Below are 15,645 nucleotides of genomic sequence, written 5' to 3' on the forward strand. Positions count from 1 at the left end.
TTTCATAAGAGTTGCTGCGGTCATGGCGTCTCTTCAGAGCAGTCGAGCACTTACTAAGACATCATCCCTTATAGGGAAGACATATTCAGAAGATGTAAAACATGAGCCATCAACATCAGAATTTTATTTTCTGCCTAGACAGATGACCACACAATCAGGCAGCCCAAGACACTTGGGCTCCACTGTCATCTTTGCTCACTGCCTAGATGCAGGTGCCCATCTTGCACCTTGCCCAAAATTCTTCCCAGCATCTGCTTCCAAAGAATGTGTGTCTCCAGCTGCACTCCATTGCACAGATTACAGCCACTAAGTTATGCACAGTGTGCCCAGAGCTGCCCAGCTCTTCCCTGGCACCAATAGCAGTGAGCACCCCTTGTGTCCAGTCCCTGTTACTCTCTTTCCTTCTCCTCTGAAGGGAGTCAAATGTCCCACTCTAGGATGGGACAGGAAAGAAGCAGTGGAGTAGAGAGGCGGGCAGTCCTCCAAGAATAGTGGACCAAAGGCACAGCAGCCATCCACATGAGTATCTATACAGTTCCAGAAACAATCTCATTTGGAAATAGTCTTCACAGATGAGTTAGCTAAAGATCTCAAAATACCATCATCCTGGAGCTAGTGGCCTCTAATAAAGCAAGTATCTTCATGGGAGAACTGTTGAGGGAGATTTAGATAAGGAAAGATGGGAGGCAGGTACAGGTGGGGACCTAGAAAAATCCAGCAGAAGCTCTAGGAGTGCAAGCTAGAGAAACAGGACCCTCCCAGGAATCTTAAAGGGCTCTGGCCTCCAGAACCAAGACTAAGTTCCTGTTGCTTTCAGCAAGTTAGTGGTACTTCATTAGGACAGCTATAGCACACTAACACAAGTTCCCAAAGGCCAGCTGGGGACAATGTGACCTCAAGGTATATGAGCATCATAATGGAATACAACTACTGAGCCAAACAGGAACCTTGAGTTCATGCTGAGCAACCCCCCTGGCCAGGCACAGGAGAAAGTAATCTCACAGTGGACAAGTTCCCAGGTATCACCTTTGTGGGCCTACCAGCATGGACTTCACTGACAATAGCCCACGCTGAGAACATGCATGGCTGATGTGACATCCCTGCTCTTCAGCAAGCCTTGAGTAAACATCATTCAAATGCAACTAGGGCTTGTCTCCACAGCTGGACAGCTGTTGCAGGGCAGGGTGGAAGGGCGCCAATGGTACAGGTGACAACCTTAAAGGGGTGAGGGCCAATTAGCGGCAGACTGTCTTCTCAGGTGTGCACCTTAAGTGGGTGTGGGGGACTATCACTCTGATGTCACTACCACTGTGATATCACCGTTTTGAAAATCTTCCGTGTTTGACATGGTACCTTACATCTTCACTTTATAGTGACCCACAAATCAAACCAATGTTATTCCCAGCCCAGATTCTACAATATGTCTGCAAAATTTTAATACTTCCCAGAGTCAACATAGTCAAGTATGAAAGCCTTGTAATCACTGTACTTAGGGGGTGGAGGGGGGTGGGGATGCTGCAATCTTTTGATTGGCTGATGTTTGTTTGTTTGTTTATTTGTTTGTTTGTTTGTTTGTTTGTTTGTTTTGAGACAGGGTTTCTCTGTGTGGCCTTGGCTATCTTGGAACTCACTCTGTAGACCAGGCTGCCCTCGAACTCAAATTCACCTGCCTCTGCCTCCCGAGGGCTGGGATCAAAAGCATGCACCACCACTACGCGGTTGATTGGCTATTTTTAACAAGGTCTTTCAGGGCTGGCTTTACAGTCCAGTCTGATTTTGACTTACGATTCTCTTGACTCAGCTTCCTGAATGATTTTAGACGTGTATTTATAAATTATCCCTTGAGATTCCTTCTACCAGATGTGTTTTGGGGTTGGCAAGACCTGTCACCCAGACTCTAACCCTCTCAGAATTCCTATCACAAGATAGAGACCAAGGTCCCAGTAGAGGGAGGGGCTGCAAGCCAGGGGGACCTGCTGTGAGCACAGAACCCACAGCAGAACATTCTCTAAAACTTCCGATTCCCAGGTGAGAGGAGGCAAAGGCCTCTCCGGTCATTGTTGTTGTTGTTGTTGTTGTTGTTGTTGTTGTTGTTGTTGTTGATAACTTGGGGTTCCAGTATTTCAGACTCAGCTGTTCTCTCTTCCCATGGAGCCAAGGCTGCCCAAGACAACCACATCCCAGGACAAGGTTTCTAGCAACAGTAAAGTGTAGCACGTGTGCAAGTGCTGGAGTCCAGCGCTGTTTAGCCGTAGAATCCCCAACTCTCAACAGTCTATGTAAACACAGTACACACAGGTCCATACACACTGGCATTCACATAAGCACACAGAAGGCATGCATATGCATGCCTAACATGCGCACGACTGCACACAGGCATCCATCCCACCACATGTCCACACATGAACACTCGCAATGGTACTCACACACATGCATACCCAAGGCACTCTATCCTGTACTTGTACACATGGTACTCAGACATGCCCATGCATACTTGTACATGCAGGCACTCATGCACATACCCATATATACATATATACATGTGACAAACCATGAATGCACGAGACACACCAGGGACTCCCATGTGTGCATGTTCTCCTTAGGATACACTCTTGAGGCTGCGTGTAAGAATGTAGACTGTACTGCTGTATATAACTAGAATTTAGGTGAGGCTATTATGGGCCTGGGTGGGGACTGACAGACGCATTCCTCCCCAGTCTGAAGTTTTGTTCTTTTTGTTTTGTTTCTGAGGCAGGGTCTTGCTGTATAACCTAGGCTGGGGACTCAATTCCCTTGCCTCTCTCTCTTTGCCTCCTGAATGTTCAGATTATGGGCCTGAGTTACCATGACCAGCATGGAGCTGTTTTAAACAGGACAACTAACACCAGGAGGTGCAAGTTCATGAATAAGGTGAAAGTCCATGAAAAGGACACTTATTTATGGTTAACCGCAGATGAAGGCAGAATGCTGGCTACTCCATCTCAGCTGGGAGTGTATACACAGTGAGTCAAGTTCCTCTCTGTGTGGGTCCTGAACTGCTGAAGGTGCCATGACAGAGTAGCTGGGTTCTTAAGCATGGACTCTGTAGGTCACAAGGTCCACTGTTTTGCTGTCAACCTAACAGATGCTGACTTGATTACACTTGTACCGGAAAGACAGCTGACCGCTGGCTATGACTGCTGAGTGGCTGGATGTCACTGGCTATTATTGGAGTGATCAGATGTCATTATGGCACCCGTAGCCATCTGAGCGCAAGCAGAGTGAGCAATGAGTCCCACTCAACAGTGCTCCGAGGCACGGCCTGCAACCCCGCTTCAGCTCACTGGAAACTGATACCCTTTCTACAGTCTCAGTACCATGGTTTCACTCTTGAGCCTCTTGCTGATGTTTTGGCTGCTTAAAACAAACCAGAGGATAATTTACAAATTTAAATTTGTAAATTATCCAGAGGAGCTTCACCTTGGAGCTCATACAAACAATTTAGCACAACAGAGCTGTTCACAGCTTGGGTCCAATAGCCACAGACTCCTGAGGGCATAAAGATGAGGTCAGCTAGGACAAAGAATCTTAGGAAATCCATACATGGGAGAGGGGGTCAGAAGCATCAAGAAAAAAAGTCTGCCACTATGGGGTAATCATATCTAGGTCACAGCCAGGGCCACTTGGGCACCCCTCCAAATCTGTGAAACACTCTTCCTGCTCCATCCCAGCCTCCACACAAAGCTGTTTAAGAAGCCATACAGAACCTCCTCCCTTCAAGTGGTTGGTCAAGGGGGCTCCAGCACCCCTCCCCGGAACAAGTAAAAGCCATTATCTTTGCTCTTCCTTGTCCAGCAGATCTTGATGGTAACACCCTATTGCTGGAGATACCACACACGCTGGTCACAGGACACGGAGTATTCAAGAGGGCACTGGCCTGCAAACGTTCTCCCTGCCGGCTAGCTTTCTTAGTATTAGAAGACGTTATGCAAGCTGCTGCGGGGGTGGGGGGTGGGGGGTGGGGTGTGTCATCAAACACCTTACTGAGCTATGAATCTGTGAGTGAGACATGCCCATCAATGCAACAGAGGCATGGTATGGTATAGCAGTAACCACTTACTTTCTGATTGGATTTAAGGTCCACTCTACAGAAGGGAATTCATGCCTGGCACTGTAAACTTGATCAAGAACCTGTGCCTGGGAGGTCACAGGCCCCAGAGAACCTGCTCCTATCATTTTGCTTACATGGACATAGTGTCAAACTGCCTTCGAAATACTTCTCTTTATACCCACACATTAGCATAGCTCTTAGTTCATCAGAGTGTGGACCGCAGTATTCACAGACTCACAACTTGTCACAGTACAGAGAAGTACATGAGCGACTGTGGCCCTAAATGGGATGTATCTACAGCACACTCCGTCGCCCTCAGATCTCCAGGAAGACTTTTCGAGAGAGGGGTGGAAAGACTGTAAGAGCCAGAGCTTAGGAAGGACCGGGGCAAAGCAGTATCTTGGCCATGACAGGTCACGGCACTCATGACCTCACAGCGGCTGGCTGCCTGCACAGGATCATGAAGCCAGTCTCCATCCAGCATGGACGGAGGAGAGTCTCACAGGGCCTCATCCTAGCCCAGGAGACATTGGCGGCTGATGACTGCTGGGGAAGAGTCAGTTTTCTTTAGGGGCAGCACAGACGTAGCCCCCGGCAGGCTGTCTGTGTGCTCCTGTGACAGCCCTACACCCTGCACATGTGGGCGGCACAAATTAGATTCCGTGAGACATGAAGTTAGGAGGGAGACTTAGGGGGCAGAAATCCTAGAATAGTTAGAAGGGAGACGAAAGAAGTAGATATTATCAAAATATAGTGTACATACGTATGAAACTCTCAAAGAATACACACAAAGTATTTTATTAAAAAAGAAGTCATCCGCGGACCAGGGGCCAGGCACCGTTAACTGGCTGTGGAGATCTGCAGATGGAGGCCTAAGGTTCTGTGTGTAACTCTCCTGCCGCTGAGGCCAGGCTGCCTGTGCCGGCAGCTGTGAGGGAAGATGTACCACGTCTGTGAGTCTCTCGGGGATGTCATTTATTTTTCAGTTACAGGCGAATGTTGAAGAAAAGCCAGTGAGTCAGGACAGGAAATTGTACAAGTAGCTGAATGACAAGCGGCTAAGGATGGCCTCCACCAGAGCCCCGCCTCATCAGCCGTCTCTCAAGTGCAGACCACACGCTGCAGGCTGGGCAGGCAGCACTCAGGCCTCACCCCTAGCCCTGTTCTCTTTTGTCACAGAGCCCCTGCTGCAGGCCATCCCCTCTAGCCTCTGCTTCCCACTCCTCTTCTGCCCCATGGGCTTGGCACTCATACTCTGTGGTGCTGTCCTCCTCGTCCTCATCCTCCTCACCCAAAAGGAAGCTTCTGGGGGAAGAGTCTTGGTGCCGGCGGGATGATGGCTTCTTTCTCCTTCTCAGCAAATGAGTCAGGTCAGGCGCCTGCTCCCGCCCTGATGGCGGTGCCAGGCTCATACACGGGAGTCCTTTCTCCTTCTTGCGTTTGTACTCCATTATCTGCTTATTCAGTGCCTCGTGGTCGATCCCACACAGATTTGGGGGTGCGGCTGGCTCTAGGGCGTCATGTGATGGCAGGGCATCAGGGTTCCTGGGGGGTGGGGGGAGAGAAGAGAAGCCTTCACATGGAGACAAACGAAGCTCCAAGCCAGGGAGTTTGGACCAAAGCATCTGCATAGAACACTTGTTACATCTCCTCACACTTCTGAACTTGCTGAGGGTGACAGGGACGTGGAAAGGGGGTCCTGGTTTAGGTTCTTCAGAGTTACAGGCAGTGGCTGGTATGGCCAATGTGTGCATCCCCAGCTTCCCTCACCTGGGCATGGTGGTGGATGGGCAGCCACCCAGAACTATGCAGACAAGTGCTAGACCCACCCAGGGCAGGTACCACAGGGCAATGTGGGCTAGTGGAGGCACAGACTGAGAGGCTGCTGTAGCCTAAGCATCTGTCACAGGGATGAGAAAGATGTCCACACGCCTCACCTCAGACCATCTTGTGGCAAGTCATCCTTTTCATCCAGGGGTCCAAAGTCGGCCACCGCCAGTAACCGATCTACCTGAAAAGAAAGCATGGGGTGGCAGGTCACAGCTCCTACCCTCTACTTCCAAGGACCGCGTCACAGCCTCGCACACAGCCCAGCACAAGTTTCATGGCTTCAGTTAATACCACTGCAGATGCTTCTCAAGGCAGTGCTGTGACAGATGACTGTGACTCACACCCCTGAAGACTCTGACCTGTCACAAGTTCCCCAACAATGCCTGAGGCTTCTAGAACTTGTAACATTAGACAAGTCTGTGAGGAAAATAAACAGTGGATGACTTGTGTAACTATTATTTACTAGTTTCTAAAGTAGTTTTGCAAAATGACTCCATTTTGCCACAGAATTGGAGTGTTTGAGAAAGGGAAGCTTCCAGCAATGTCAGAACAGATATGAAGGTCAGCCCCAGCCACAGGGGCCCACTCTGTGGGATCAAGAGGCCTGAACCAAAAGCAGGAGCACTCAGGAGGCAGAAGACAGTCAGATCTCTGAGAGTTTAAGGTCAGCCTGGTCTACAAGGCAAGTTCTATGCCAGCCAATGCTACAAAATGAGACTCTGTCTTAAAAAAAATAAAATAAGTGAAGTGAAACCTAAAACTGTATTCATTAAAGTTTAATGACTATAAAGTATAAAAGTAAAGTATAAAAAGCTAATTATTTGGGCAGGGGAGATGGCTCAGTGGGTAAAGACACTTGAGGCCAAGCCTGGAGACCTGAGTAGGATCCTCAGGACAGACATGGTAGAAGACTGTCCTCTGACCTCCACACTCACTGTGCTGGCCAGCTTTATACCAACTTGACACAAGCCAGAGTCGTTTGGGAAGAGGAAACCTCAACGGAGAAAATGTATTTTCTAGCCTGAGGAGCATCTTCTTAATTAGGGACTGATGGGGGTACCCAGCCCACGGTGGTTGGGGCCACTGTAGATGGTCCACAGGTGTATACAGAAGCTGGCTGAACAAGTCATGAGGAGCAAGGTGATAAGCAATCCTGGTACACAGTCAGTCCCTGCTTCCAGGTTACTACTCTCCTGTTTGAGTTCCTGCCATGAATTCTCAGTGATGGACTGTGATATGGAACTGTAAGCTCAAATAAACCCTTTCCTCCCACCCACACACAGAGAAGTGAATAAACATGGCTGGCTGGAGAGATGGCTCAGTGGTTGGGAACGGTAGCTGCTCTCCCAGAGGATCTAGGTTCAAGTCCCAGCACCCACACTCTAGTTCCTGGGATCAAATGCCCTTTTCTGGCCTCAGAGGATAATATACACACATGGTGCAGTCATACATAGAGGAAAAACACTCATACACATAACATTTTTTTTTAATTTATTTATTTTTATTTTACGTGCATTGGTGTTTTGCTTGCATGTATGTCTGTGTGAGGCTGTCAGATCTTGGAGTTACAGACAGTTGTGAGCTGCCATGTGGGTGCTGGAGTTGAACCTGGGTCCTCTGGAAGAGCAACCACTGAGCCATCTCTCCAGTCCAAAAATGTTGTTGAGACAGGGTTTCTCTGTGTAGCTTTGCGTGTATTCCCGGAACTCACTTGGTAGCCCAGGCTGGCCTCGAACACACAGAAATCCGCCTGCCTTTGCCTCCCAAGTGCTGGGATTAAAGGTGTGTGCCACCACCACCCGGCCCACATAACATTTTTACATATTTATTTGTTTGTTTGTTTTTCGAGACAGGGTTTCTCTGTGCAGCTTTGGAGTCTGTCCTGGAACTCACTCTGTAGCCCAGGCTGGCCTTGAACTTACAGAGATCTGCCTGCCTCTGCCTCCCGAGTTCTGGAATTAAAGGCGTGTTCCACCACCACCTGGCACACATAACATTTTTAAAAATCTAATAAATATCAGGGTGGTGGTAGCGCATGCCTTTAATTCCATTACTTGGGAGACAGAGGCAGGCGGATTTCTGCGAGTTTGAGGCCAGCTTGGTCTACAGAACAAGTTCCAAGACAGCCAGGGCTACACACAGAGAAACCCTGTCTTAAACCAAAACCAAACCAAAATAAAACAAAACAAAAACCCAAACTAATAAATAAAAAAAAGGTTTGTTCTGGTGTACATGAGATTTAAAAAGAAAGACAAAGAACAAAAGAGCTAATTATTGAAAAAGCTCACCTCAGCCAGAATGATGTCTTTTTTGTCTTGAATGAACACTAGGGGTGGAACATTTCTCAGGATCTGCTGAGACATCAGAAGGTGCCTGAGGAAAGAGCACACATTTAGTGGAGAGGCTCTAAACACAAACTACATCAGACTCACCAAGTTACCAGGCTGTAAGGGAGGCAGGAAGAGGAGGGGAGGGGAGGCAAGTGGGGGGAGAAGCGAAGCTCTGGAGACGCCCCTTTCAAACGCCTCATCACTAGAGATGAAGGTGCTCCACACAATGGCTGGCCTTCACTCTTCCCAATGAGGAAGCTGTCTGGATTGGAGCGCTGCCTCTAACTTAGTAACAGCATCCTGTACTCAGTAGATGCTTCCTGGAAGGACTCCCACCTGACATCCCAGCAGGCTAGAGATGTACAGCCCAGTCATGTGATACAGACCAGCCATGAGGTCTAGGCCCTGCAATCCCTTGAAACTTTGACACCAAATTCTGGGCAGCTGCAATAGTCTCAAAGAGGCATTCGACTCAGCTAACTTCCTAATTGTGTCCAACCAAAACCATGCTTGGTTAACAGTAAACGATGAAATCAGTCCTTCTTTGATAGCTGCAGACACTCTCTATGGAAGCGGATGCCCAGTGACCCTTGCAGAGAACACAAGACAGATGGACAAACAGACATGCTGGACGAAGCCCCACACATGGATTCCTGAGAGAGAATAATATGTGAAGGGAGGGGCAAGAGCTACAGGGAGGAGCTAGATGTATGTGGGAAGCATCCAACTCTGAGATCTGTGGCCAGATGGGTTTCTGCCCCCCCCCCACCTTTTTTTAACTGAATAAACTGAGTGTACTGGTTGGTTTTGTGTCCACCTGACACAAGCCGGAGTCATCAGAGAGGAAGGAGCCTCAGTTGAGGAAATGCCTCCATGAGATCCAGCTGTAAGGCATTTTCTCAATTAGTGATCAAAGGGGGAGGGCCCAGCCTATGGTGGGAGGTGCCATCCCTGGGCTTGCGGTTCTGGGTTCTATAAGAAAGCAGGCTGAGCAAGCCATAGGGAGCAAGCCAGTAAGCAGCACCCCTCCATGGTCTCTGCATCCGCTCCTGCCTCCAGGTTCCAACTTTGCTTGAGTTCCTGTCCTGACTTCCTTCAATAATGAACAGCAATGTGGAAGTGTAAGTCAAATAAATCCTTTTCTCCCCAACTTGCTTTTTGGTCACAGTGTTTCATCATAGCAATAGACACCCTAAGACACTGAGTAACTTCATTATGTCCAAGAAGCTCATCAATTTTCAAAATTTTGGGTCTCAGGATTCTTTACAATCTTAAGAAGTTATTGAGAATGGCCAACAACTTTTTTGTTTGTTTTTTGAGACAGGGTTTCTCTATGTAGCCCTGGCTGTCCTGGAACTGGCCCTGTAGACCAGACTGGCCTTGAACTCACAGAGATTCTCTGCCTTCTGAGTGCTGGGATTAAAGGCGTGCAGTACCAACCAACGCCTTTTTTTTAAATGTTGTTCTATTGATGTTTACTGTTAGAAATTAAATTTAAGAAACTTAAAAATGACAAATTTTAAGTCATTTAACATAATAAACCTCCCAAGTGCTGGCAAACATGTAATAAAAAACTGACTTTTCAAGTATTGGCAGCAGGGGCTTTGCCTTTTTGTCTGCATGCTTTTGAGGCCCAGCTCAGCAGAGGCCAGTCAGTGCTCCACTCAGCCTCTGCTTCCTGTTGCTATTTTTACTGATGCACACAGAACTGTGGCCTCATACAGATAAGAAACTGAGGAAAGCAAATATATTAATAGTCCTTAGCAAAGCATGGATCATTCCCAACCCTCCGTAAACCCTGACAAGTTAAGCATCACATTAAATTGCAGCAGGGTCTAGCAGGTAATGTGCCTTCTCCCCATGTGTGGCTTTACAATCTGTGTGCTTGCTGACAACCAGGTCCAAACCTTCCTCAGGACTGTGTGGCACTGTGAAGTTATGACCCCACGAGAAGAGCCGTGGAGTTCTTCAGGCTATCCAGCTCACGGAGGATGCCAACTGCTCAAATTCTGGAAGGTTACATTTTGCTACCAGCATTGGGCATGACCAGCTGTTTGTTCTGTAGTGATTCACTAGTTTCTTCTTCAGAGATGTTTGCCAAAAACCTACACTTGAGCAGATGGAGGCATTCCTTTACCTCTGTGTGTGTGTGTGTGTGTGTGTGTATGTGTGTGTGTGTGGTGTGTGTGTATGTGTGTGTGCATGTATGTGTGTGTGTATACATGTGTGTATGTGTGTGTGCATGTATGTGTGTGTATGTGTGCGTGTGCGTGTGCGTGTGTGTGTGTGTGTGTGTGTGTGTGCGCGCGCGCGCGCGCGCGCGCGTGCACAGAATACCCTAGGGCAGGGCAGAAGACTTGCCTGTGTTTCCCATTAAGGGCCAATTTTTTTGTTTGTTTGTTTTGTTTTTGTTTTTTGAGACAGGGTATCTCTATGTAGCCTTGACTGTCCTGGAATTCACTATGTTGACCAGGCTGGCCTCAAACTCACAGAGATCCGCCTGCCCCTGCCTCCTGAGTGCTGAGAATAAAGGCGTGTGCTACCACCACCTGGCTCAAGAGCCATTTTTTTCCCCCAGACAGGGTTTCTCTGTGTGACTTTGTGCCTTTCCTGGAACTCACTTTGTGGCCCAGGCTGGCCTCGAACTCACAGAGATCCGCCTGGCTCTGCCTCCCGAGTGCTGGGATTAAAGGCATGCACCACCACCGCCGGCTGTATTTTTACTTTTTGACTTGTTCATCCAGGATACTTTAAGGTGATTGAGGCGCTGTGGAAGCATGGGCAGTCAGCATGGGCAGAGGCACACTAGGAACTCCAGGAACACTTTGCACAGTGAGGCAGTCAGAGCTTCCTAGTACTGTCAAAATAATTCGTGCCTCAGAGAGCCCTGAAAGGACCTCTGGAGCCCTATAAAATTTTTAAGAAATCTGATTAGATTAGGTCTTCTAGCAAAATGTAACTAATAGTCTAAAATTAAGGAAATGCTTCCAAGATTTTCCTTAAAAGCAAAAATCCTCAATGAGAAATTTTAAACGTTTACCTACAAACAGCCAGGCCAGTTAAGGCTGAGGCAGAAGGCAGTATGTGCAGAAAGTGAACACCATCACCTGATGTAGGCAGCGCTCCTCTGCAGGACGGCCTCCGTGTGCCTGTTCCGGTCTGCAGAGACACCTATCTTCCAGTACACTCGGCAGGCGGAGAAGTCTGAAGTCACAGAGACCTGAGGTGCACCCCAACTGCAAGTTACTTTAGGTTTACAGTCTTCACCGTTCACACAGTGTATCGGGGATAAGGACTACAGCTTCTTTCGCCTCTTACACCCAGAAGACTATTCTGGTGATGCCTGCCGGAGACCACAGCATTCATGGCGGGGAAGTAGAGTCACAGACACCCAAGCTCACTGACCTTTCTCTCAGTTCAGCCCCATGTGCTCCACAGCATCGCTGCACGGCAACCTCTCCAGATGCAGGGAATTGGAAATGAACAGCTGCCAACTATTTCTTCTTCAACTCAACCCCATCTAGGAAGACGGAGGACCTTCCTCGCTTTATGAAAGCAAAGACTGTGGATCCTCACCATATCCCTAAACTTCTTCTAACGCTTTGTCTCGTCACACTGGCTGGTGCTGTACAGTCCCCGTCCCTCACCCAAAAAGCTCTGTTTCTGCACCTTGTACCCTGACTTAAATCAGAGTTGGCACCACCTCTGGGGCCCCAAACTAAGACCTCAGATATGATGGGTTCAGACGAAGCTAAGCCTGTGCCCTGCCCCCAACCCTGACCTGTGCTCACCTTGGAGAGCTCCACATTCAGTTCGTAGACCTCCTGGCTCACTTCAGGAGTGGACAGCAATTCCGTCAGAGCTTTGTAGAGAAGGCCATTGAGGGCTTTCAGGCGGACAGTGTCTTCCTTCTTGGCCTTCTTTAAGGTGCTCTTTGTGAGGAACTCAAACTTGGATGGCTTGTGAGTCATGTGAGACCCCAGGGATGGACTTTCATACCAAAACTTCTTTCTATATCAAGAAAACAAAAATTAGATGGGGCGGGGGGAGGCTCTGGAGAAACGGCTCAGTGGTTATGAGCATTAGTTACTCTTTCAGAGGACCTGGGTTCAGTTCCCACATGGAATCTCACAATCACTGTTCCCAGAGGATCTGACACCCTCTTCAGACCTCCACAAATACTACACATGCACATGGTGCACATCACATACATGCAGCCAAAATACTCATACACATAAAATAAGAAGGGTTTTGGTTGGTTGGTTGGTTTTCTGGCCTCTGACTTACAGAGATCACCTGCCTCTGCCTCTGAGTGCTGGGATTAAAGGTGTAAACAAATCTTTAAAACTGACATACATAGTCTGGGTGGTTATAATGGTGATGGTGGTGGTATGCCTTTAAACTCAGCACTAGAGAAAGAGCCAGGCAGATCTCTGTGAGGTCATAGGCAGCCTGGTCCACAGAGTAAGTTCCAGGTCAGCCAGGGTTACATGAAGAAACTCTGTTTTAGGCCAGGCAGTGATGGTGCATGCCTTTAATTCCAGCACTTGGGAGGTAGAGCCAGGTGAATCTCTGTGAGTTTGAGGCCAGCCTGGTCTACAGAGCAAGATCCAGAACAGGCACCAAAACTGCACAGAGACACCCTGTCTCAAAAAACCAAAAAAAAAAAAAAAAAAAAAAAGGAAGAAAGAAAGAAACCCTGTTTTGAAAAACCACACACACACACACACACAAAAAAAAAAAAAAAAAAAAAAACCCTCATATACATAAAGGGGGGGGTCTCTGGGCTGGAGAGATGGCTCAGAGGTTAAGAGCACCGACTGCTCTTCCAGGGGTTCTGAGTTCAATTCCCAGCACCCACATGGTGGCTCACAACCATCTGAAATGAGATCTGGCACCCTCTTCTGTGTTCATAATAAATAAATAAATAAATAAATAAATAAATAAATAAATAAATAGATAAATCTTTTAAAAAGGGGGGGTCTCTTTTTTTAAAATAATTAGATGGGATAGTTATGAAAGTTAAGAAAAGAGTTGCATGAACTAGGTCAAAAGACTGACACTTCAAGTGTAGGGTGCTTGCATGGGGCATGGGGCATGTTAACAACCACTGAAGTTTAGTGGACAACAACATGACTGTGGGAATGGGACAGAAGAGTTTTAACACAACCCTGTAATTCTGACTTGTGTCTATCTACAGTGGGAAGATGGAAGGGCCTTGAGATTTTATCTCCAACATTCACGAAAGCGCTATGGTCATTCATGAAGATAAAGGCTGGTGGTTCCGAAGTGCTCAACAGAACAGTCAGGAGACTGAGGGGGGTCTCACCGCTCCTGTTAGAACACAACAGTCAGGAGACTGAGGGGGGTCTCACCGCTCCTGTTAGAACAGTCAGGAGACTGAGGGGGGTCTCACCGCTCCTGTTAGAACAGTCAGGAGACTGAGGGGGTCTCACCGCTCCTGTTAGAACTGAACAGTCAGGAGACTGAGGGGGTCTCACCGCTCCTGTTAGAACTGAACAGTCAGGAGACTGAGGGGGTCTCACCGCTCCTGTTAGAACAGAAGGGACTTCCAGGAAGGTAGGGAAAGAGGACAAACGCTCCAGAAAAGAACAAAATGCTCACAAGTACAGGGACCAAAGACCGGATATACCAACAAAAGCGTGGGCCCACCCGGCTCCCAGACCCTGCTTTCCAGCACGGTAACCTGGGCTCCACATAAGAATGGCTGCTCCTTAGGGTTGGGGAGGGGCACATGTAAGATGAACTTAGGACATCCTGAAGTGCCAGACAGACTCGCTAAACATGGGGTGCATCAAGGAAGCAAAGGGGGGTGAGAGGGCTGCTGATGACCAAAGGTGGAACACCTTGAGCAAAATAAAATAATAGCTGATAACCACTTGTCCATACTGGTGAGTGAGTAAATGAAGGGGCACATCTCCCACAAAGAACTCCAAATAACCTACGGTCACAATTCTTCACCTCTTAAGGGCAGGGGCTACACACAGCAACTTCCTACCAAAAATGACAAAAGGGGACACCTAACACCGCAGGACACGGTGAGCACAGTGGTTAGACATGCCCTTGATAAAATGGTGTTTCTCCTCTGTTACTTTTCCCCCAACTCCACGACCCACATATAATCACGAAGAAAACATCAAATCGCAGTGATGTGCCACCACGCAACTTCCAACCAGGATTTCCCAAAACTGTTAGAGCTGTCCAATAGGGCAAGACTGAACACGGCCGTCTAGCTACCACATCTGAATAGGAGAGGGCATTAAGGATACCACATTAACATCAGTTCTGATAGAGAATCTGAGGCCAGTCTCTGAACTATGCACTTCTTCAGTAAACCTAAAACCACCTGTAAAATCATTTGTTAAAACAACCCCCCCCCCAAAAAAATATTAACTGGCTTATCACATTTAGTACACTCTAAGATGCTATGGAAATCAAAATATCATTTTCTTCTTTTGTTTTTGTTTTTTGAGACAGGGCTTCTCTGTTTAGCCCTGGCTATCCTGGAACTCATGCTATAGACCAAGGGTGGGTGGCCTTGAACTCAGAGCTCCCCCTGCCTCTGCCTCCAGAGTGGGATTAAACACGTGCGACGCCACCGCCCCGCGAAATCAAAGTATTTTATCGTATGTTTATTATTAAAAATATCTAATTAAGACAAAAATGTATGCAATGTGAGGTTTCAGGAGGCTTAACACTGTATAAAAAGAACCTGAAAGTGTAGTGGGAACGCGGGAATTGTCAAAGGTTAAACTGCACGAATATCAGACATCTATGCCCACGGTCCCGACCCAGCCCCTCCCGGACATCTGTCCCCTGCAGAAACCGCCTCCATCCAACCGTGCACAGGCGCCCCGGCCCGCAGCGCACCCTGGCCGCTGCGTACCTGGTTTTCGAGGCAAATTTCTTGAGCAAGTTCCTGCTGCCGCAGGAAGCGACCGAGATGTGCAGGGCCTGCGAGCGGCTGGGAAGGAGCGCGGCCGCATGGCCGCCCCGCAGGGCCTGCAGCCGCGCGCAGGAGCCCCTCAGCCCCGCGGCCCCGGCCCACATTCCTCCTCGGAGCGCGCGGCCCGCAAACACGAGTGGGAGGGAGCACGACTGACGGGTGTGTGAGCCTTAGACGACTAAAGCCACCACGGGTGACCCGAAAACCGGAAGCCCACAGGCACGTGTGGGCGGGGCTAACCGACATGTAGGCGGGGCTATGCCGCGGAGTGACGACAGCAAGGGGGCGGGGCGCCAACAGTGCGCGGTGTGGCCCGGGGCCCAAACCACCTAGCATTATTCTTTTTTACCCACTATTTATTTTGTTATTTATTCATATGGAAGCAGGTAGGGCGTGTATGGCACAATGCAGGTGAATGCAGGTGCCGC

At 48.4% G+C, this 15,645-nt stretch overlaps 1 protein-coding gene across 5 annotated transcripts; it reads right to left on the reverse strand.

Annotated features, from left to right (window-relative positions):
• Positions 1-4,872: 4,872 nt before the first annotated feature.
• On the reverse strand, positions 4,873-15,445 carry Rbfa (ribosome binding factor A). 5 transcript variants are annotated; one of them, XM_006973865.3, is made up of 6 exons: positions 15,158-15,445; positions 12,042-12,261; positions 11,358-11,470; positions 8,209-8,293; positions 6,028-6,101; positions 4,873-5,635 (listed from the first exon to the last, which is right to left on the reverse strand). In XM_006973865.3, the coding sequence occupies exons 1-6, from the start codon at positions 15,319-15,321 to the stop codon at positions 5,245-5,247; spliced, it is 1,047 nt and encodes a 348-aa protein (XP_006973927.1). In that variant the 5' UTR covers positions 15,322-15,445; the 3' UTR covers positions 4,873-5,244. The 5 variants fall into 5 exon arrangements, with proteins under 5 accessions (XP_006973927.1, XP_076411683.1, XP_076411684.1 ...); XM_076555568.1 differs by lacking the exon at positions 15,158-15,445 and adding an exon at positions 12,607-12,778; XM_076555569.1 differs by lacking the exon at positions 15,158-15,445 and adding an exon at positions 12,603-12,778.
• Positions 15,446-15,645: the final 200 nt, after the last annotated feature.

The sequence above is a fragment of the Peromyscus maniculatus genome, chromosome 19, assembly GCF_049852395.1.
Source record: "Peromyscus maniculatus bairdii isolate BWxNUB_F1_BW_parent chromosome 19, HU_Pman_BW_mat_3.1, whole genome shotgun sequence".
In the NCBI taxonomy this organism is placed as follows: Eukaryota; Metazoa; Chordata; class Mammalia; order Rodentia; family Cricetidae; genus Peromyscus; species Peromyscus maniculatus.

What these genes read in the sequence shown, in the direction of transcription:
- Rbfa (XM_006973865.3), bottom strand. Translation starts at nt 15,321, where the DNA reads ATGTGGGCCGGGGCCGCGGGGCTGAGGGGCTCCTGCGCGCGGCTGCAG. An exon ending in AGGAGCGCTGCCTACATCAG is followed by an intron (nt 8,294 to 11,357) that starts GTGATGGTGTTC and finishes CTCTTTCCTCAG; the next exon opens with GCACCTTCTGATGTCTCAGC. An exon ending in AAGACATCATTCTGGCTGAG is followed by an intron (nt 6,102 to 8,208) that starts GTGAGCTTTTTC and finishes CTTTCTTTTCAG; the next exon opens with GTAGATCGGTTACTGGCGGT.